The sequence below is a fragment of the Leucopleurus acutus genome (assembly GCF_964270905.1).
Source record: "Leucopleurus acutus genome assembly, chromosome: 13".
NCBI lineage: Eukaryota > Metazoa > Chordata > Mammalia > Artiodactyla > Delphinidae > Leucopleurus > Leucopleurus acutus.
Genome location: NC_139155.1, coordinates 55700158 through 55723558, shown reverse-complemented (window position 1 = coordinate 55723558; position 23401 = coordinate 55700158). Strand labels below are relative to the sequence as shown.

Below are 23401 nucleotides of genomic sequence, written 5' to 3'. Positions count from 1 at the left end.
ATCAGAATGGTTCCTGTTCTGTCTGTGGTTTTTTTGTTCTCATTTCTTCTATTTTGAAAATATGGAAATGTTGAAATGCTTCCTTGGTGTAATTATGTGAAATGTATGCTTTCCATATTTCTTGCAAAGCCAAGTGATTTCCGTTAAACCAAGATTGCTTTTGTTCTGTTTGTGGTGCTAATGTTTTTCTCGTTTGTTCTATGAAGTAAGAGCACTCTGTACTGTGTCCTGGTTCAAAGTGTTTCTGTTGTTATCTGGCAATTGTAGGGGGAGGAGTGTCTCCAGCTGTGTGGCCTGAACTGAGTGATACACCAGGTGGACTAACAGACTCCAGGGGAGGCATGCATGACACCTCCCAGCCAACTTTTAAGAAAGATGCTTTGCTTGGTAGCAAACTTAACAAACCTTCACTACCCAGTAGCTCTCACAACCTGGGCCAAACAGAAGTGAGTAAAGTAAGTGAAACAGTTCAGGAAGAGCTTTTCCCACCACTACAGAAAGCAGCTGTTAAGGGGAAAAGTAAGTCCGACCCTTTGAAAAAGAAGAAGGATCTAGGTGAGAGTTGAAACAGTAAAAGCATCCTGTCTGTTTCCATGAGTGTCCTCACCACTCGTTGTCCAGATCACCTTCTTCCATCTGTGTTCACTTTCATCAGTGTTCATTCTTAATTTTATGTTTTCAGTTATCCATTTGTAATACTTTTGTTTAATGAGTTGTGAAAGTAATTTTATAGGGGTTTGGCTTTGACACATAATTCATTGTGCTTAATGACAATAGAATATTTAAAGTAATTTGGTTATAGAGTCTCTTTGGTTTAACAAGCAGACACACCTTTGGCCTCATTTTGCTGAGAGAGTTAGATATGAGAGGGGAAGGATTTGATACTCATAGCCTATGGGAGGTCTTTCAAAATATCTGTTTGTTAATAAATGGATAGGAAAAATATTTCACAAAAAAGTAACATTTTATCAGGATCATAGTTATTAACTTCTGTTTTTCATCCTCAGGTTTTCAAATTACCTTCACATTTAATTCAAATAAACATAAGAAACAATATCTCTTTGAGTTGTCATGAAAAGTTTAACAGGGCATTATAATCACATATTCTATTATATATGATCCACATTCCCAGAACTGATTTACTTAAGACTATTTATCAGTAAGGCTAATTACCTAATTAGAATTAGAATAGAAAGACTAATTATCAGTAATCAGAATTTTCTGATTAGGATATTTGGTATTTGTGGTTTATATATTCTAGGAGGCAATGTTTTTCTTATCAAATAATAATGAAATGCTAAGCATATACTGGTAAATCATATCTTGCCTCTCACCCATCCCCTATGTATATCCCATCCCTAACTTCTGTAACCTTCTCTACTTTTTTTTTTTTTCCTGCGCCACCAGGGAAGCCCTTCTCTACTTTTTTGACACCTTTATTTGCCTCTTCAACTCAAGATGAGATAGGGTATTCATTTGAGAGTTTATATTCAACATTGCTCTGAAATAGAGAGAGAGAGTAAGAAAGCTTTTCTTTAAAATGTAAAGAATGAAGGAGGTTGGTGATGGGGTAAAGAGAGAAAAAACGTATTTTATTTTTTAAAATCTTTATTGTTCTGAGAATCTTTTTGAATAAGAATGAGATAGTTCCTTTATCTCTGATAATCCAAATAAATATTCAGAAAATTCTTTTTAATGTTATTGCACATCTAGTGGATTTCTTTCCACCACCCCACCCTCTCTTTCTTTGTCAAAAAAACATAATTTCAGTAGTTGAGTGAAAGTTTCATCAACAAATCCACATAAATGAAGAAAGACTTTTAAAACAACATCCAAATATTTTTCTGATTAAGCACTAATAGACACAGTGGCAGCTGTGTAGTATTTTGTGCCGTATGAATAATAATCCAGCATCAGGTTTAAAATAATGCAGCAAAATGTATTATACTAAGAGAAAAATCACATGGCTGATCGTTCCTGTTTTTTAAAAAAGATTTTTAACATGGCATTTAGCTGAGCTCCAGTATATGATTTTTTTTCTGTGTATAGACAGAACCTATATAGTTGTAAGGTCTCACAAGGGTACATGTACCTGAGTGGTGAAATGCTAACTGTTTGGAAATATATAGAAATTCTTAATAAGCAAATCAAGGCAGAAATTGATATACATATGTCATTTTCCTCAGGGAGCAAATGAAAACAAAACCACATAAAGAAACAAAAATATCTTACTTTTTCATGCTATTGCTTTAGGGATGAAGAGGTAGCGTGTACCTCTGTCCTAAAATTTAGAGTTGAGATATACAAAGTAGGATGAAAAATAATCAATAAAGATACATAAAGTATTGAAAAAAGAAACAAAAATATATATCTTGGGAAAAATATTTCTTCTTATGGGGAACAGATCATTTTTCAGGATATTGTTAGTTATATTTTCAGGATATTGTTAGAAATACTAACATTTTGCTGTTAGTATCTCAAAACTTATTCCTCCTTGGGAGTGGAGGGGGCAGGTTCTTTTTATCTTTGGAATAATTATTGTGGTGCAGTTTTTACTGTGTGTCAGTTTTTTTCCTCACATACCAAATCGATGCTAAGTTACTTACTGGTGTCACGTTTTAGTTTTACACCACAGGACCTAGTGCCCTCATGCGTGTCACCAATGAGACAGTTTGATGCAGGTAGAATCATAGAAGCATTTCTGTCCACTCATGAGCTCTTCATATTGCAACAGCGGCACCATCTCCACCCTATGATATCACTTGTCTTGAAAGTTTTCGTGACTCAATGGTTCTTGGATGGAAGCAACCAGATAAGACTGGAGGGGCTGAAATTACGGGCTATTATGTGAACTATCGAGAAGTAATTGACGGGGTACCAGGAAGATGGAGAGAAGCCAACATCAAAGCTGTCAGTGATGAGGCATATAAGGTAAGTGTGTGACCCTCAGTAGTGCGGGGTGTCATATGTCTGTTGACACACCACATGCACACAATGCACACACATGCACATACATGCACATGCTCAGCACCTTGTCAATGATTCCTGTCATTTCTCCAGTGTCCTTTGCCTGCAGTGACATGACTTTTGTGACAAATATACAAAGCTGAATAGAAATATTTTGGCTAACCAGGCAGTATGTGTATTTTCTGATTTATACACATAAACATAATTTCTTCAAATATTTAGTATGGAATATATACTTTTTATGAAAACTTATGTTTTTTACAAAAATTAACTCACAAAGTATCTGTAACAATATGCAACTAGTTTTAAAGAGTCCCGGAATCCAAATGACTGGATTTTTAACTTTCAATGTCCAAATCACGAAGAATAAAGGGACATGGACCCGATGGCCAGACTCAGCTTGCCCTCTGCGAAGTGGCCCCTGTCATAGTGCTCTGATAGCCACAAAGGGGCACTTCACGTGTCCACCCACGAGTTTCCCTGCTACACGTGGGCCTTCACTGCTCGGCCCACCTCAGAGCACCTGAGGGGTCTCACTATTACCATAGCTACTGGCTCCCCTCTTTGCAGCATCGTCAGCTAGACCCAAGTCACCACCCCTCCCTCACAGAACCCCAAGCTGTGAGAGCAAGAGCAGGGTGAGGCCCGGGGAATGGTGCTTTCCCCAACTGAATGTCACATTCTTTTAACTTAACATATAATATTTATGAAATATCACACGCATACTGAGAATACATAAAACAAAATTTTATTTTATTTATTTTTGCGGTACACGGGCCTCTCACTGTTGTGGCCTCTCCCGTTGCGGAGCACAGGCTCCGGACACGCAGGCCCAGCAGCCACGGCTCACAGGCCCAACCGCTCCGCGGCATGTGGGATCTTCCCCAACCTGCATCGGCAGGCGGACTCTCAACCACTGTGCCACCAGGGAAGCCCCAAAATTTTATTTTTAAGATTCTTCCATGTTGGTACAAGTAGCTCTGACTTTATTGCTGTGTATTCCATTATATGACCATCTCACAGTAGACCTTCCCATTCAATTATTGATTGACATGGGGCATTGTAAGCCATATCAAACAATTTAGCTATGAACATTTTTGTACATGCCTGCTGGCACATATGTGCACTAGTTTCTCTAGGTTATTACCCACAAGTGAAATTGCTAGGCCAGAGAGTCTTGTTTATCTCCAACTTCACCACATAATTCTCTGCTGTGTTTCTGAAGAGTATGAGAATTCCCAATGCTGCACATCCTTCCAGCACTTGGTGTGTTCACACTTTTCCTGTTTCGACAATCTGGGTGTCAAATGAGTCTGAACATCTTTTCCTGTGTTTATGGTCCATTTTGAAATCTTTCATAGCATGCCTAACAAGGTTTTTGCCCATTTTTCTAATGGGTTTTCTTATTGCCTTGTGAAGTTCTTTAAATATTTTGAGCATAAATCCTTGTTGGCTATGTAAGTCGCCTATATCGTCTCATTGGCTAGACTTTTCCTCTCCTTACGGTGAACTACACCTATTTTCTTGTCAAATTTATTGTAGTCAGATTTACCAACATTTGCTTTGTCATTAGCGATTTCTGTGCCTTTTTTTTTTTAAGAAATGCCTTCTAGTTCAGGAATCCTGAAAGCCATGACCCCAGCTGGGACCATGCTATATAGATTATATTCTAAAGGCTTTACAGTTGGCCACTTACATTTAAGTTATTAATTCCCCTATAAATGTTGTGTATGATGTGAAATAAGGGTCAAATTATTTTTCCCTTTATGGATACCCAGCTTCATGATAAAATCAGGTGTAGACTGGATCATGGATACAGATTTGTCTTAGCTTAAATCATACAGTAGGTAAAGTTTGTTAACTCAGCTGGTTCCATCAGTACCTCCATTTATTAAGCATTTTTAATGTTCAAAGGATTATTTATCGTTCATGGATTTTTTTTTGAATTTTGTTTTATTTATTTTTTCATACAGCAGGTTCTTATTAGTTGACCATTTTATACATATTAGTGTATACATGTCAATCCCAGTCTCCCAGTTCATCCCACCCCACCCCCACTGCTTCCTCCCTTGGTGTCCATACGTTTGTTCTCTACATCTGTGTCTCAATTTCTGCCCTGCAAACCGCTTCATCTTTACCATTTTTCTAGGTTCCACATATATGCGTTAATATGCGATATTTGTTTTTCTCTTTCTGACTTACTTCACTCTGTATGACAGTCTCTAGATTCAGCCACGTCTCTACAAATGACCCAATGTCATTCCTATTTATGGCTGAGCAATAGTCCATTGTGTATATGTACCACATCTTCCTTATCCATTCGTCTGTTGATGGGCATTTAGGTTGCTTCCATGACCTGGCTATTGTAAATAGTGCTGCAATGAACATTGGGGTGCATGTGTCTTTTTGAATTACGGTTTTCTCTGGGTATATGCTCAGTAGTGGGATTGCTGGCTCATGTGGTAATTCTATTTTTAGTTTTTTAAGGAACCTCCATACTGCTCTCCATAGTGGCTGTATCAATTTACATTCCCACCAACAGCGCAAGAGCGTTCCCTTTTCTCCGCACCTTCTCCAGCATTTGTTGTGTGTAGATTTTCTGATGATGCCCACTCTGACTGGTGTGAGGTGATACCTCATTGTAGTTTTGATTTGCATTTCTCTAATAATTAGTGATGTTGAGCAGCTTTTCATGTGCTTCTTGGCCATCTATATGTCTTCTTTGGAGAAAAGTCTATTTAGGTCTTCTGCCCACTTTTGGATTGGGTTGTTTGTTTTTTTAATATTGAGCTGCATGAGCTGTTTATAGACTTTGGAGATTAATCCTTTGTCCGTTGATTCGTTTGCAAATATTTTCTCCCATTCTGAGGGTTGTCTTTTTGTCTTGTTTGTAGTTTCCTTTGCTTGCAAAAGCTTTTAAGTTTCATTAGGTCCCATTTGTTTATTTTTGTTTTTATTTCCATTACTCTAGGAGATGGATCAAAAAAGATCTTACTGTGATTTATGTCAAAGAGTGTTCTTCCTGTGTTTTCCTTTAAGAGTTTTATGGTGTCCAGTCTTACATTTAGGTCTTTAATCCATTTTGAGTTTATTTTTGTATATGGTGTTAGGGAGTGTTCTAATTTCATTCTTTTACATGTAGCTGTCCAGTTTTCCCAGCACCACTTATTGAAGAGACTGTCTCTTCTCCACCGTATATCCTTACCTCCTTTGTCATAGATTAGTTGACCATAGGTGCATGGGTTTATCTTCGGGCTTTTTATCCTGTTCCATTGATGTATGTTTCTGTTTTAGTGCCAGTACCATATTTTCTTGATTACTGTAGCTTTGTAGTATAGTCTGAAGTCAGGGAGTCTGATACCTCCAGCTCTGCTTTTTTCCCTCAAGACTGCTTTGGCTATTCGGGGTCTTTTGTGTTTCCATACAAATTTTAAGATTTTTTGTTCTAGTTCCGTAAAAAATGCCGTTGGTGATTTGATAGGGATTACATTGAATCTGTAGATTGCTTTGGGTAGTATAGTCATTTTCACACTATTGATTCTTCCAATCCAAGAACATGGTGTATCTCTCCATCTGTTGGTATCATCTTTAATTTCTTTCAACAGTGTCATATAGTTTTCTGCATACAGGTCTTTTGTCTCCCTAGGTAGGTTTATTCCTAGGGATTTTATTCTTTTTGTTGCAGTGTTAAATGGGAGTGTATCCTTAATTTCTCTTTCAGAGTTTTCATCATTAGGGTATAGGAATGCAAGACATTCCTGTGCTTTAATTTTGTATCCTGCAACTTTACCAAATTCATTGATTAGCTCTAGTAGTTTTCTGGTGGCATCTTTAGTATTCTCTATGTATAGTATCATGTCATCTGCAAACAGTGACCGTTTTATTTCTTTTCCAATTTGTATTCCTTTTATTTCTTTTTCTTCTCTGATTGCTGTGGCTAGGACTTCCAAAACTGTGTTGAATAATAGTGGCGAGAGTGGACATCCTTGTCTTGTTCCTGATCTTAGAGGAAATGTTTTCAGTTTTGCACCACTGAGAATGATGTTTGCTGTGGGTTTGTCATATATGGCCTTTATTATGTTGAGGTAGGTTCCCTCTATGCCCACTTTCTGGAGAGTTTTTATCATAAATGGATGTTGAATTTTGTCAAAACGTTTTTCTGCATCTATTGAGATGATCATATGGTTTTTATTCTTCAGTTTGTTAATATGGTGTATCACATTGATTGATTTGCATATGTTGAAGAATCCTTGCATCCCTGGGATAAATCCCACTTGATCATGGTGTATGATCCTTTTAATGTGTTGTTGGATTCTGTTTGCAAGTATTTTGTTGAGGGTTCTTGCATCTATATTCATCAGTGAATTTTCTGTAATTTTCTTTTTTTGTAGTATCTTTATCTGGTTTTGGTATCAGGGTGATGGTGGCCTCATAGAATGAGTTTGGGAGTGTTCCCTCCTCTGCAATTTTTTGGAAGAGTTTGAGAAGGATGGGTGTTAGCTCTTCTCTAAATGTTTGATAGGATTCACCTGTGAAGCCATCTGGTCCTGGACTTTTGTTTGTTGGAAAATCTTTTTTTTTTTTTTTTTTTTTGCGGTACGCGGGCCTCTCACTGTTGTGGCCTCTCCCGTTGCGGAGCACAGGCTCCAGACACGCAGACCCAGCGGCCATGGCGCACAGGCCTAGCCGCTGTGCAGCATGTGGGATCTTCCCGGACTGGGGCACGAACCCGTGTCCCCTGAATCGACAGGTGGACTCTCAACCACTGCACCACCCGCGAAGCCCTGTTGGAAGATTTTTAATCACAGTTTCAATTTCATTACTTGTGATTGGTCTGTTCATATTTTCTATTTCTTCCTGGTTCAGTCTTGGAATGTTATACCTTTCTAAGAATTTGTCCATTTCTTCCAGGTTGTCTATTTTATTGGCATAGAGTTGCTTGTAGTAGTCTCTTAGGATGCTTTGTATTTCTGCGGTGTCTGTTGTAACTTCTCCTTTTTCATTTCTAATTTTGTTGATTTGAGTCCTCTCCCTCTTTTTCTTGGCGCATCTGGCTACTGGTTTATCAATTTTGTTTATCTTCTCAAAAAACCAGCTTTTAGTTTTATTGATCTTTGCTCTTGTTTTCTTTGTTTCTATTTCATTTATTTCTGCTGTGATCTTTATGATTTCTTTCCTTCTGCTAACTTTGGGTTTGTTTGTTCTTCTTTCTCTAGTTCCTTTAGGTGTAAGGTTAGATTGTTTATTTGAGATTTTTCTTGTTTCTTGAGGTAGGCTTGTATAGCTATAAACTTCCCTCTTAGAACTGCTTTTGCTGAATCTCATAGGTTTTGGATCGTTTTGTTTTCATTATCATTTGTCTCTAGGTATTTTTTGATTTCCTCTTTGATTTCTTCAGTGATCTCTTGGTTATTTAGTTAAATACTGTTTAGCCTCCATGTGTCCGTGTTTTTTTTCCCTGTAATTGAATTCTAATCTCATAGCGCTGTGGTCAAAAAAGATGCTTGATATGATTTCAGTTTTCTTAAATTTACTGAGGCTTGATTTGTGACCCAAATGTGATCTATCCTGGAGAATGTTCTGTGCACACTTGAGAAGAAAGTATAATCTGCTGTTTTTGGATGGAATGTTCTATAAATGTCAATTAAATCTATCTGGTCTATTGTGTCATTTAAAGCTCGTGTTTCCTTATTAATTTTCATTTTGGATGATCTGTCCATTGGTGTAAGTGAGGTGTTAAAGTCCCCCACTATTATTGTATTAGTGTCAATTTCCTCTTTTTTTTTTTTTTTTTTTTTTTTTTGCGGTACGCAGGCCTCTCACTGATGCGGCCTCTCCCGTTGCAGAGCACAGGCTCCGGACGCGCAGGCTCAGAGGCCACGGCTCATGGGCCCAGCCGCTCTGCAGCATGTGGGATCTTCCTGGACCGGGGCACGAACCCGCGTCCCTGCATTGGCAGGCAGATTCTTAACCACTGCGCCACCAGGGAAGCCCAGTTTCCTCTTTTCTAGCTGTTAGCAGTTGCCTTATGTATTGAGGTGCTCCTATGTTGGGTGCATATATATTTATAATTGTTATATCTTCTTCTTGAATTGATCCCTTGATCATTATGTAGTGTCCTTCCTTGTCTCTTGTAACATTCTTTATTTTAAAGTCTATTTTATCTGATATGAGCATTGCTACTCCAGCTTTCTTTTGATTTCCATTTTCATGGAATATCTTTTTCCATCCCCTCACTTTCAGTCTGAATGTGTCCCTAGGTCTGAAGTGGGTCTCTTGTAGACAGCATATGTATGGGTCTTGTTTTTGTTTCCATTCAGCAAGCCTGTGTCTTTTGGTTGGAGCATTTAATCCATTCACGTTTAAGGTAATTATCGATATGTATGTTCCTATTACAATTTTATTAATTGTTTTGGGTTTGTTTTTGCAGTTCCTTTTCTTCTCTTGTGTTTCCCACTTAGAGAAGTTCCTTTAGCATTTGTTGTAGAGCTGGTTTGGTGGTGCTGAATTCTCTTAGCTTTTGCTCGTCTGTAAAGCTTTTGATTTCTCCATCGAATCTGAATGAGATCCTTGCCGGGTAGAGTAATCTTGGTTGTAGGTTCGTCTCTTTCATCACTTTAAGTATATCATGTTACTCCTTTCTGACTTGTAGAGTTTCTGCTGAGAAATCAGCTGTTAACCTTATGGGAGTTCCCTTGTATGTTATTTGTTGTTTTTCCCTTGCTGCTTTCAATGATTTTTCTTTGTCTTTAATTTTTGCCAGTTTGATTACTATGTGTCTCGGCGTGTTTCTCCTTGGGTTTATCCTCTATGGGACTGTCTGCACTTCCTGGACTAGGTTGACTATTTCCTTTCCCATGTTATGGAAAATTTTGACTATAATCTCTTCAAATATTTTCTCGGGTCCTTTCTTTCTCTCTTCTCCTTCTGGGACCCCTATAATGCAAATGTTGTTTTGTTTAATGTAGTCCCAGAGGTCTCTTAGGCTGTCTTCATTTCTTCTCATTCTTTTTTCTTTATTCTGTTCCACAGCAGTGAATTCCACCATTCTGTGTTCCAGGTCACTTATCCATTCTTCTGCCTCAGTTATTCTGCTATTGATTCCTTCTAGTGTACTTTTCATTTCAGTTATTGTGTTGTTCATCTCTGTTTGTTTGTTCTTTAATTCTTCTAGGTCTTAAACATTGCTTGCATCTTCTTGAACTTTGCCTCCATTCTTTTTACAAGGTCCTGGATTATCTTCACTATCATTATTCTGAATTCTTTTTCTGGAAGGTTGCCTATCTCCATTTCATTTAGTTGTTTTTCTGCGGTTTTATCTTGTTCCTTCATCTGGTGCATAGACCTCTGCCTTTTTCATCTTGTTTATATTTCTGTGAATGTGGTTTTTGTTCCACAGGCTGCAGGATTGTAGTTCTTCTTGCTTCTGCTGTCTGCCCTTTGGTGGATGAGGCTATCTAAGAGGCTTGTGCAAGTTTCCTGATGGCCAGGACTGGTGGTGGGTAGAGCTGGCTGTTGCTTTGGTGGGCAGAGCTCAGTAAAACTTTAATCCACCTGTCTGCTGATGGATGGGGCTGGGTTCCCTCCCTGTTGGTTGTTTGGCCTGAGGCTCCCAACACTGGAGCCTACCCAGGCTCTTTGGTGGGGCCAATGGCAGACTCTGGGAGGGCTTACACCAAGGAGTACATCCCAGAACTTCTGCTGCCAGTGTCCTTGTCCTCACGGTGACACATAGCCACACTCCGCCTATGAAGGAGACCCTCCAACTCTAGCAGGTAGGTCTGGTTCAGTCTCCTATGGGCTCACTGCTCCTTCCCCTGGGTCCCGATGTGCACACTACTTTGTGTTTGCCCTCCAAGAGTGGAGTCTCTGTTTCCGCTAGTCCTGTTGACGTCCTGCAATCAAATCCCGCATGCCTTCAAAGTCTGATTCTCTAGGAATTCCTCCTCCCATTGCCGGACCCCCAGATTGGGAAGCCTGACGTGGGGCTCAGAACCTTCACTCCAGTGGGTGGACTTCTGTGGTATAAGTGTTCTCCAGTTTGTGAGTCACCCACCCAGCAGTTATGGGATTTGATTTTATTGTGATTGCGCCCCTCCTACCATCTCACTGTGGCTTCTCCTTTGTCTTTGGATATGGGGTATCTTTTCGGTGAGTTCCAGTGTCTTCCTGTCGATGATTGTTCAGCAGTTAGTTGTCATTCTGGTGTTCTTGCAAGAGGGAGTGAGAGCACATCCTTCTACTCATTGTCTCCTCTTTTAAAGCCTAGTTCATGGATTTTTTTCACATTAGTACATTCCATCATTTCTATTTTGCAAATGTTTTCACATTTATTATTTTACTACATATATTTCCCCCCACAACAACCCAGTTCATACTGAGGGATATAGAAAATATGAGATCACTCAGTAAAGAGCAGAAATATTACAAGAATTTGAGTATTTTGATTCCAAGATTAGAATTCATTTAATTTTCATCTGTACATGCATTCGTTTTCTGTTGCTGTGTAACAAACTACCACAAACTGTCCCTGTTTGTGGTATCACAGTTTTCTTGAGTCAGGAGTCTAGGCACGGCTTAGCTGGGTCTTCTGCTCAGGGTCTCACAAGGCTGCAACCAGGTTTCAGCTGGACTGCGTTCTCATCTGGAACTCGAGTTCCTCTTCTAAGCTCACTGTTGTTGGCAAAATTCAGTTCCTTGCAGCTGTAGGTCTGAGACCCTCAGCTCCTAGAGGCTGTCCTTCTCCAAATGTGAGTGGCTAAGCAGTTTGAAAAACAGTATTTGCTTCTTCAAGGCCATCATGACAGTGTTTCTCTTTAGGCAGGGCCCAAACCCCATTTTAAGAGTTTCTATCTGATTAAGTCAGTCCTTTGGAAAAACTCACTTTCCCTCCTGTGTGTTTCTCCTTTGCTCTTACACTACTTCACACTCACAACACTTCTCAGACACCAGCTGGGTGTCCTACAATTTAACTAAATTCTGACACTGTCTCCCTGAAGATAGACTCAGGTCTCACATGTAAAGGGTTCAGTCCCTCAAGAATAACCCTGCCCCCACTTCAGATGCCAGTTGAAAGTCCAAGATGTCACCTGTGCTTCTGACCAACAGACTATAAATCAATTTCCCAAAACCTCCTCCTTGAGTTTGATTAATTCACTAGAGTGGCTCACAGAACTCAGAGAAACATTTTACTTACCAGATTATCAGTTTATTATAAAAGGTATAAATCAGGAACAGCCTGATAGAAGGGATTGATAGGTCAAGATATGGGGAATGGGCATGGAGCTTCCATCCTTTCTCCAGACCACCACTGTCCCAGCACCTCCATGTATTCACCAACCTGGAAGCTGTCTGAACCCTGCTCTTTTGGGGTTTTATGGAGGCTTCATTACATGGACTCGCTTGATTAAATCATTGGCCATTGGTGATTGAACACAATCTCCAGCCCATCTTCCCTCCCCGGAGGTCCAGAGGTCTGGGATGAGGCCAAAAGTTCCCACCCTCTAATCACATGATTTGTTCCCTTGGCAACCAGTCCCCATCCTTAGGTGCTTTCCAAAAGTCACCTCATTAACACAACAAAAGATACTTTATAACTCTCATCACTTAGGAAATTCCAAGTGTTTTAGGAGCTCTGTGCCAGGAATGGGGACAAAAACCAAATATATATGTCTTATTATAAATCACAACATCATAGTCAGGTGCGCCCAGGATAATCTGTCTCCCTTTTGATTAACTCAAAATCAACTGATTAGGGATCTTAATTACATCTGAAATATCCCTCCTCCTTTGCCATATGATATAATACAATCACAGGACTCATATTCCAATACCCCTGCCATGTTCTGTTGGCTAGAAGCAAGTCTCAGGTTTCACCCCAATGCGAGGGGAGATTACAAAAGGGTGTGACTCATTGGGGGGTCACCCTAGAGTATGTCCAACACAGGAGATAAATAAATAAGACGTTGAACCACTAGAAAAACAAACCTGAAACGTTCACTATCCATGATATTGTCCATGTTGCAGATTAGCAACTTGAAGGAGAACATGGTATATCAGTTCCAAGTGGCAGCCATGAACATCGCTGGCTTGGGAGCACCCTCGGCAGTAAGCGCAAGCTTCACATGTGAAGAGTGGACCATTGCTGTTCCAGGTAAACCGGGAAGACCGTGTCTCAGCACTAAGGCTCAGAGTTTCTTCCAATGGAACCTACAGCCTGGAACTAAATTTAAGTGGTATATATATACAGCTTCTAAGGGAGACAAATTCTCTCAGCCCCTTGTGTTTACATTAAATATTTCTACAGTACTATGAAACAATAGGTACCAATATAAAACTGAGTATAAATTTCTTATATTCCAAATAAATCCTAGAGTCCCCATAGCTCAGCCTCTGCATGGAGTAGGATGGACGGAAGCACACAGTTTGAATGCCACTTGATTATTTAAAAGGAATTCTAATCTTTGCTTGTCTTCTTCAAGGCCATTAAAGGGCATCCAATTCACATCCGCCAGCAAAATTTCTTAAAAATGTCCTCTGGCACTCCCAGGTTGTGCATTCTCCCACTGCTCTGGAGCATTTCATTTATCAGCCTCCCTCCCCTGTCTCCTCAGCCCCAGCCTCTGTGGCCTCCTCCCTGTGGTCTCCTCCTCCCTTGCTCCCAGCTCTTCACTGTACATACAGGGGACCTAACATGCCTGCCTAGGGCTTCAGTCCTGGCCTCCTGCCTCTTATATCTCTCCACTTAGCTCTTGAGTCCTTTCTGTCTATGTCAGCTTTTTCTCAACTCTGCATCACAATAAAGATCCTGGAACCGGACTGGAAATGCTCTCCTTTGGAGGTTGTCATAGAGGGTGGTTGATGGGGCAGGAATGAAAGTGGGGAGAAGCCAGAAACAATTACCTATGCTTTTAACTCTTACACAGTTACAACAGTGAACAAATGTAAAGACTGAATACTAACAAATTTACTAAGTCATTAAGAGTCAGACTAGCAACATAGTCAGTGGATGGGGTTTTATTTTTGTTTGCTTTTTGTTTTTTAATTTTTGACCTTACCACACGGCATGGGGGGCCTTAATTCCCCGACCAGGGATTGAACCTGCGCCCCCTGCATTGGAAGGCGGAGTCTTAACCACTGGACTGCCAGGGAAGTCCCTAGTGGATGGTTTTATTGTGCTTCCAGTGGCACTAACTTCAAACACCCAAATACTTTAGTGCCACAGAATGACTAAATTCTCCCACTTGGGTTGGATATTCAGCTTGTATAACAACAGCTACAGCACTGGCTCCAACCATGTTAGAACACCAGGCCACACTGGGCACCCTGGGTGGATCCAGCCATGCCCCCAGTGCCACCCACTTCCTCTATTTGAAACCTTAGTGCATTTGGAGGACCATCTTTTTTGCCTTCACTTAGTGAGTGTCCATCTGCATCACATCTCTATCAGGTGTGAATAAAAAGATTACAAGAGAAACTCAAGAGAAGTTCAAGAGTTCACTCACCTTCAGTTAATACAAGAGGCAAACACAGTGGCTTTCCTTTCGCCTTCTTGAAGCTGGCGGTATTTCTTAAGTTCTTTCTGCCACCTACACAAAAGTGGGTCTGTTTTTAAATTACTGCAGTTCCTGAATAAAGTTAAAATGTGAATGACGACAGACCAAGAAATTCTGAGCAGACCTGTGGAAAATGGTTTGATAGACAGAGATATAGTTAGCAAAAGAGGTTGCAGGGTGAGTGCTCCCAACTCAGAGGAAAAGTGAACGGGGCAGTCCTCCATGCCCACGGCCTCTCTTTTCCCAGATTCACCCTTGACTCACTGAGAAGTGTTGGGAAAGCCATGAGTCAAGAAAGCTTTATGATAGGTGAGAGCATTTAGGACATTTTGTTGGATGAAGAAACAGACTCAGGTTAAATGATACCCAGGAGGTCACACAGGCAATAAGTGGCAGTTAGGGTTGGAAACTAAGTCTGCTCATTCCAAGACACGAGGGGGTAGGAAGCAGCAGCACAGTGGTCCTTCTCTGGAAGAAAGTGCTGGTGCTACCTGTTGGGATGCCTCTCTGGCTCCTAAGGATGACACAGGACAATGGTCATAAAAGCCCTTTGCAAAACAGAGCACTCCACACCAGGGTAAGGTACTGGTGTTATTTAAACCTATTTCCACAGAAGGCATCATCAGGAGACAAGGATGACTCATTGCCAGTGACCATTAAGCTGAGGAAAAGGGCCCAAAAAACACAGTGATCAATTGCAAAATGCCAAAGCATAGCATGATGGAGTCTGCGCTTGTAGTTGGCTCTCAGGCCACTGTGAGTCAGTTCAGGTGCTTTTGATGGTTGGTTAGAAACCAGTTGTTATTTAAAAAAAAAAAAAAAAGAGGAAAGAGAAAAGAAAATAAAGGGACTTCCCTAGTGGTGCAGTGGTTAAGAATCCACCTGCCAATGCAGGAGACACGGGTTCAAGCCCTGGTCCAGGAAGGTGCCATATGCTGCAGAGCAACTAAGCCTGTGCGCCACAACTACTGAGCCTGCGCTCTAGAGCCTGCAAGCCACAACTACTGCAGCCCACGTGCCTAGAGCCTGTGCTCCATAACAAAGAGAAGCCACCGCAATGAGAAGCCTGAACACCGCAACGAAGAGTAGCCCCCGCTCGCCGCAACTAGAGAAAGCCCGCGCACAGCAACGAGGACCCAACGCAGCCAATAAATAAATAAATTTAAATAAATAAATAAATTGCAAATCTGACTATATCCTTTAAAAAAAAAAAGAAAGAAAATAAATAACTATATCACCTTCATAGCAGCTGGTAGTCATGCAAAGATGCAGGCCATCAGTGAGTAGATGGGACTCGCCCAAGAGTGCAAAGAGCACACACAGGAAGTATTTGGCTTCCTTCCTGAACAGGTTGATCAAGTTCCTTGGTGTCTCTGAGCTTTCTGTTAATTGTTTTAGGGATGGGTGAGATAAAAGAATGTAAAATACCTGATAGGGTTTAGCATAGATTCAGGGCCCATGGGATTGATTGTATTTGTTTTGGTGAAAGTTCTTTGTAACCACAATTGTAGTTTGTTTTTACCCCTATATGGGATATATGCTTTACGAGAAAGGTATCCCTCCAGTGAGGGAGGGATATATATTTTGCAATATATATTTTTTTCTATATTCATAAGCCATCAAAGAGAGTTGCTTTCTTCGTCATAATTGAGATTGCGGGGTATTTTCAGATTGTCATCCAAAAATAATCTGAAACTGAATCTGCAACCAAATTAAACTGTTATGATAAAAGGTGAGGAACACAGGCCTGAGGACAGCCTGAGGGCAAGGCTTCATCCAGCTGCTGGAGGGCACCTTGAACTGGCCTTAACCACTTGCTGCCCGTAAAGGGTCTTAATAGGCTGATACAGAGATGTTGAGGAAACTTGATATGAAATGAGCACAGAATACCTGTTTCCATGGGAGTAGTAGATTTTACAGAAGAAGAACACCAGCATTAGCTTCAGCTTTAAGACCTTAAATGTGGTTCTAGGTTTACACACATTGGAGTTTTCTTATCTCCATTATGATTGTTACGCATCAGTCTCTCTTTCCCTCTCAGGACCACCGCACAGTCTCAAGTACAGTGAAGTCAGAAAAACCTCCCTGGTTCTGCAGTGGAAGCCTCCAATCCACTCAGGACGGACTCCGGTCACTGGCTACTTTGTGGACATGAAGGAGACCAGTGCCAAAGAGGACCAGTGGCGAGGACTCAATGAGGCGGCTCTGAAAAACACATACCTGAAGGTAAGAGGATGCTCACAGTTTGAGAAAATCTTTTTTTTTTTTTAAAGAAAAACGGTTCTTCTAACGAAGTTAACTTTAAAGTCAGTGAGATAAAGCAGAGCATCTCAGCATTGGCCTGTGTCATGTGTTGGGATCCTGGTAGGATTCCATTTGGCAGTCGGTGAGGTTTTGGGGATGTTTCTGATACTTAAAACAATTTGCTTGTAATTTGACCCAAATCCCTTTGCCTGGCTTTAGGAAAGATCCCTCCTCCCTCTTCTGTCCCTCCTCGCCTCCACTTACCCACCTCACATTTTTGTTACTCACAGTCTTAAATGTTACCATCTCCAAAAGGTGACTTTCTCATTCCTACCTCGAATTTTTTTGCCGGTGGTTTTTGATTTGAGGGTGTTATTTTCATAGAGTTCATGCCTGTACGCCTTTAACTGCTGATCCTTTTGAGTCGTGGTTGGCCTTACCTCCCCTGCCCCCTCACCCCTGTGCTCACGTGAGCTCTCAGGGACCAGAGGAATGAGTTGCCTCAACTCTTGACCTTGTTCTCACCCTTCTCCATGTCACTGCCTTCCAGGTTCCTCTAGAGTGTTCCAACCGAACCAGTTTCTAACTCTATCTGCCAGAGACTGTTCTGCTCTAGCCACTGACTCTCTCACTAGTACCAAATAGAAATCTCAAAAGAATGTTTCCCCCTATTATCAGCAGTGGCATCTGGAGACCCTGAATCTACAACAAGGCCTCAGAAACTGTGGGGAATATGACTCCAGTTCTTGTTACGTACAACGAAGTGCGACTGTATGACCACAGTCAAACAGGAAGCTTCACAGTGCATTCAGTGTGCAGTCTTATCTGTTGGCAGAATATGCCACCACCCAGGGCGTGGGCCTTGGAGGATTTTCAGAGCATACCTGGTTTAAGAGATTTCTCTTGTCAACCTGCCACTAAAGTCCATACCATTTGTCAGCCACTCTCTGGGGTTAGGGCAGCCACTCTCTGGGGTCCCTATAAAAAGATGTAAATGTACCCTCCAGGAGAGATGACCCTTAAACCATTATATCCAACATGCCATTAACTCAGCTTCCCATGTGCCAGTAAGCTCTCCAGCCCCTTACAATACCATGAGGAGATAAGGAAGGTCACATTTCGTGGGGAAGAGAAAAGGTCAAGGAAGGTCTGGAGCCTAGGGTGCTGTTTGGCTGTCCAGAGAAGTCAGGAGGCCCCTAGATACAAAGACATCCCCAAAGGCCAATGTAAAACAAAGGTCGGACACATCCTAGATGATGGTGGTGTGTGCTTATGGCCAGCATGACTTCCAAATCCTCCATCTGCCATAGCACAGGATCCCAGGAGCCCGACTCACGGGAAACCAAGCGAGAGTGAGAAGCCAAGCAAAGGGGACCAAGAGCCCAGGAAAAATGAGTAGGAAGAGAAAATAATGGAGTTTAAACACATCAAAGAATGGTTAATGTCACTCAGTTTTTTAAAAAAGAAGAAGAAGAAAGGCAAATTTAGGGGAAAGAGAGACTGAGGTTGAGTGCCCCTCACAAACCAGGAGACGAACTTTCTGTAAGGAAATGACCTTAGAGTTTGGCCACAATTTTTAAAGCAAAAATAGAATTACTGATTTTTCTGATTATAAAACAGATGCATGCTTATGATGACAAATTCAAGCAGTAAAGGCATAAAGAAGAAAAGTAGAGATGTCCTATAGCCCCATACCCATTTTGATGTGGAGTCACTTTTCCAGATGTTTCATATTCAGAAAAGTTTCAGCCCTGAAATGGAGGAAAAATGTGCATGTTAAAAAGTTTAATCTGTCAAATTTAAGTGAGGAAAGGACATATACCTCCAGGAACAGGAGATTTTAGCACCATGGCACTGGAACATAATGGCCTAACCGGTTTCTGCCAGAAGCACCCCCATTCACATTAGCACTGAGTGTCTAGGGGTTCCTAGAGAGTGAAAGATGCATTACTATCCACCAAAAGGTTTAACCAACAGAGCTCATGCTTCCTTCTTGATTGGTAATTACAATCTGCTGAGACAATGTGGTGAGAGGGACTGAATAATTGGAAGGGGTGGGGGATATAGATTATGCATCTCTAGTGCTTTAAGCCAGCAGTCATTGCCCCTGCGGTGATGGAAGAGTGGAGGGGTGTGCCTGTCACCTCAGTGACTAGACACTAGGAAGTGGATTCACTTCCTGTGCCGTGTTGGCAGAAATCTGACTCACGGCCACATATTACCTAAGTGGCAGGTGCAGATGTGGCAGGTACCTGGCAACTGGTCTGTTTTTATCACGACAAGGAAATGTTTCTGTTCCTTTCTGTAGATCCACAGTTGCCTGGCATTATTTCTAAGCATAGAATTTAAATACATCAAACTCTTATGCATTTAGCCTGTGCCTAAATTCATTTACGGATTAAAATTCATTTCAAAAATCCATTAGCTCCAGTGAAAGCTATCACTATATAAGTAGTGACATTCTGTTACCATAAACACAATACAATTAAATAAGTAGATTAAAAACCCAACAATTTAATACATAGCTCATCTAAATACATGGTCACAAACACTTCGCTTAGTTGAATAAGTATATTCTAGCTTTGTTTGATTTAAATCCCATTTTGGCTGTTAATCTCCATCACAACACTATGGGAAAAAATTGTGCCCTTTGTGTGTAATAAACTCCTTCTTAAAATACATATAGCTTTTAAAAGTCACATGTTCTAAAAAGGAAAACATAATTTTTGTAAAATATTGACAGTATTTGTAATACTAATGAGACTGTGCTGAACCCAAAGAAAGTCACAAAAAATTATGAAGTGGGACTGTTGTATAAAAACATACTATATATGTTTTTTACTTCTCATATGCTCTTGTAACTCTAGCTTGGTGGTACACATATAATATAGGTCCTCAGCAAACATCTTCTTGATGATTGAAAATGTGAGGATTTGGAATTTGAATATATTTGACTATTCACAAATTACTAAAATTCACAATCATGTTAACTGCTTGTCTATTTATTTATTAAGATTTTATCGTTTTAAAAAATTTATTTATTTATGTATTTATTTTTGGTTGCGTTGGGTCTTCATTGGTGCACGTGGGCTTTCTCTAGTTGCAGTGAGCGGGGGCTACTCTTCATTGCAGTGTGCAGGCTTCTCATTGTGGTGGCTTCTCTTGTTGCAGAGCACGGGCTCTAGGCACATGGGCTTCAGTAGTTGTGGCATACAGGCTCAGTAGTTGTGGCTTGTGGGCTCCAGAGTGCAGGCTCAGTAGTTGTGGAGCATGGGCTCAGTTGCTCCATGGCATGTGGGATCCTCCCGGACCAGGGCTCAAACCCGTGTCCCCTGCATTGGCAGGCGGATTCCCAACCACTGTGCCACCAGGGAAGTCCCTGCTTGTCTGTTTAGTGAGAAATAGCTGTATTATATTTATAGGGACAATTTTTGTTTGTTTTTGTTCTAGTGCTTTAACATGCTTTTAAACAGAAAGTGATCCATGATCTGTGATCCGTGCTTGTAATTCCCCTCTCTTGTCAGAAATTTTATGTGAAATTATTCATGGAACGTCTCAAAAGGATCAGGAAAAAAAGGGCAGCATATAAGCTCTCCTGAGCACTTTGTAATTTGTCTTTTGACCAAAGAATAAGGTGGCTAACTCCTTTAAAGCATACCTGTATTAGTCTTCTGTTTCTGATGCTGGTGGCCATTAAATTATCTAAAAAAGAAACAGCATCTGAGTTTCGACGGATCTTGGAAATCTCTACTTACACATGGTCCAGAGAGAAGAAAGTCTTAGCTGAAGCCACACAGTCTTTGACATAATGACGTTCAGAACCCAAGTCCTGTGCCCTTTGTGCTGTATAATTGAATTGCCACCACAGAGGAAGGGCACTTCTGTTCAAATGACACAAAGCACCCATCACTGCTATACCTGCTTCTTCCAGGTGCAAGGCCTCAAAGAGGGTGTCAGCTATGTGTTCCGAGTCCGAGCCGTAAACCAGGCAGGTGTCGGGAAGCCGTCTGACCTTGCTGGGCCTGTTGTGGCAGAAACCCGTCCAGGTAGGCTTTTACTTTTTCGTTAGTCTCATCTGTGTAAGATACCAAAGTAACATTCAACCTTACTTCTATGCTTTTCCTCATTTTCAAAATCATCACTGTATGCTAGACGAATGATTGATAAGAATGAGCGTAGGACATGACAATCATTTACCCCATCCCAGGACCTTAGGGCAGGGGTGAGCCACGTTTGTAGTGGTCCAGGGCTACTCTGGTTCATACTTAAAAACAGGGAAGTTCTTGATCAAGTTATGCTTCCTGGACCAACTGTTTAAAGCATACATTCCTGGGACGTTATTCCTATTATACTACGGCCATTAATTCCCACAAGAATATTTTCCCATCACAGAGGAAGCTGGAACAGCCCAGGTAGCAAGCATGATCCTTAAACAAAAGTAGGGTTTATATAATTGTAGCTACTAAATTAAACCAGAGGACAGAAAATTTTTTCTGTGAAGGGCTAGATAGTAAATATTTTCAACTCTATGGTTATATGGTCCCTGTAAGAATCCCCAACTCTGCTGTGGCACAAAAGCAGCCACAGACAATACATAAATTAGTGAGCATGACTATGTGCCAATAAAACTTTATTGTGCTTGATATATGCATTATGTAATATGATACATTACATGCATTATGAAATTTGAATTATAACTAGTTTTCAGGTCTTGAAATATTAATCTTCTTTTTATTTTTTTATTATTATTATTTTTTTTTTGTGGTACACGGGCCTCTCACTGCTGTGGCCTCTCCTGCTGCGGAGCACAGGCTTCAGACGCGCAGGCTCAGCGGCCATGGCTCACGGGCCCAGCCACTCCGTGGCATGTGGGATCTTCCCGGACCGGGGCACGAACCCATGTCCCCTGCATCGGCAGGCGGACTCTCAACCACTGCGCCACCAGGGAAGCCCTCTTCTTTTTATTTGTAAAAGCTGTTTAAAAACGTAAAAACCATTCTTAGCTTGCAGGCCGTACGAAAAGAGGCAATGGGCCAGATTTAGCCCACAAGCCATAGTTTGCTGACCCCTGGATTAAACTAACAGCGGTCCTAATTGAATGATCTGTAGAGTTGAGGCAGTCTCACTTCCCAGTTTCAAGATGCCATGATTGAACTAGGAAAGACAGTCTTTCCCTTTGTTATGTGAACAAAGTTTATAGTGTTCGCTGTGCAAGTAGTTTCAGATCATTATATAATACTTATTTTGTCATTTAATCTCCTTTTCAAAGTTATAAATTTCAGTTCATTAAAGTTACATGAAAGAAATCACTGGAAATGAAAAAAGATTTAAAAAAAGTATTAACCAGTTATTTTAAGTTTATATTCATTCTAGTCCAAGCACTCTCACTTTAATCCATTCCTATTTTCAGACTGAAATAAGAGCAGATATATAATGTAATATTTGTTTTTAGGATGAGCAAAGAATGTAAACATAGAAAACTCTGCTCTCACTTAATGATGCTTGAAAAGAATATCTAATGTATCCTTTGAGGAAGTACCTGCCCCTTTCATCCTATTACTTCATAAACTGCTTTCATCTATTCCTGTAACTACCCTCTAGCACCGGGTACGACAGCAGTGACCTTCTTGTACCAAAGTGTGGTACGTGTGTCTGGAGAGAGTGCCATACCTCATATAAGTACTCTTTGCAAAACTTCATGAGAAAATAGAAAAATGCTAGGAGCCCAAATGCCAGGTAAAAGGTGACACACGAAGACATGAGGACACACATTCCTATAGAAATCAGACCCTTCAGGTGCCAACTGTGCAGATATCTAGGGTGCCAATAGACATGCAGAAGAGCCCAACTGTGAGGCTGCCCTTGTAAGAACATTTAGATTATTACACAAATAAACTATCTAGTCATTGATAGGTTAAAAGCACCCTTTAAGCAGTGGAACCCAAATCTGATTGACTAAAGAAAGCTTAAATTGATTTCCTGTTTTCTCATCAATAACCCCTGGAATGGCAGGTGGCCAGTCAGGATGTTAGTAAAGCCACCACGGTGGAAACTTTACCATCAGAAAGGAGTCTGCTGGTGAGCTCCTGGGGGAGAGTTTTGTTTCACTCGTTTGGAACAAGGCACCTAAAGTCATTCTGTGGCCGTTCCATTCCCAGAATATAACTACAAGCAGCAGCTGCAGACTAAACAGCAGCAGATTAACCCGCTCGGGAAACACTGGCTCAAGCCTAGGAAAAAATCCCGGGAGGCACAGAGTCAAGATGCTTGACTTGAAGCATCGCCATGAAGGAGCCCAAACCCAGGACACTGAGGCTGGTTCCATATGCAACAGACACATTCATTCCTGCACTATGTGTTTCCTGAACACCTGCTTCATGCCAGGTGCTGTGTGGGCACTGCAAGTAGAGTAATGTGACATTGTCACCGCCCACTGGGCTTATGAGCTGGTGGAAAAACAGTTTACAGCATGGCATGATGAGAGCTTAGAGGTTCACAAAATATTTCCCATAGATGAATAGGCTATAAACAGGTGTTAGGGCTTCAAAAATCCCTGTAAAAACTTGTATGTAGCCTAAGGTTGTCTGTATTTATTAACTTGATTAAATACCAATATATTACTTTTAATCATGTAT

At 40.9% G+C, this 23401-nt stretch overlaps 1 protein-coding gene across 1 annotated transcript in view; it reads left to right on the top strand.

Annotated features, from left to right (window-relative positions):
* Positions 1 to 23401, top strand: part of MYOM1 (myomesin 1) — a 161178-nt gene that overhangs the window by 103530 nt on the left and 34247 nt on the right. Inside the window, exons 21-25 of the mRNA XM_082852834.1 lie at positions 268 to 555; positions 2735 to 2931; positions 12994 to 13120; positions 16564 to 16748; positions 20698 to 20812. Coding sequence (XP_082708960.1) covers positions 268 to 555; positions 2735 to 2931; positions 12994 to 13120; positions 16564 to 16748; positions 20698 to 20812 — 912 coding nt within the window. The remainder of the gene's footprint in view (positions 1 to 267; positions 556 to 2734; positions 2932 to 12993; positions 13121 to 16563; positions 16749 to 20697; positions 20813 to 23401) is intronic.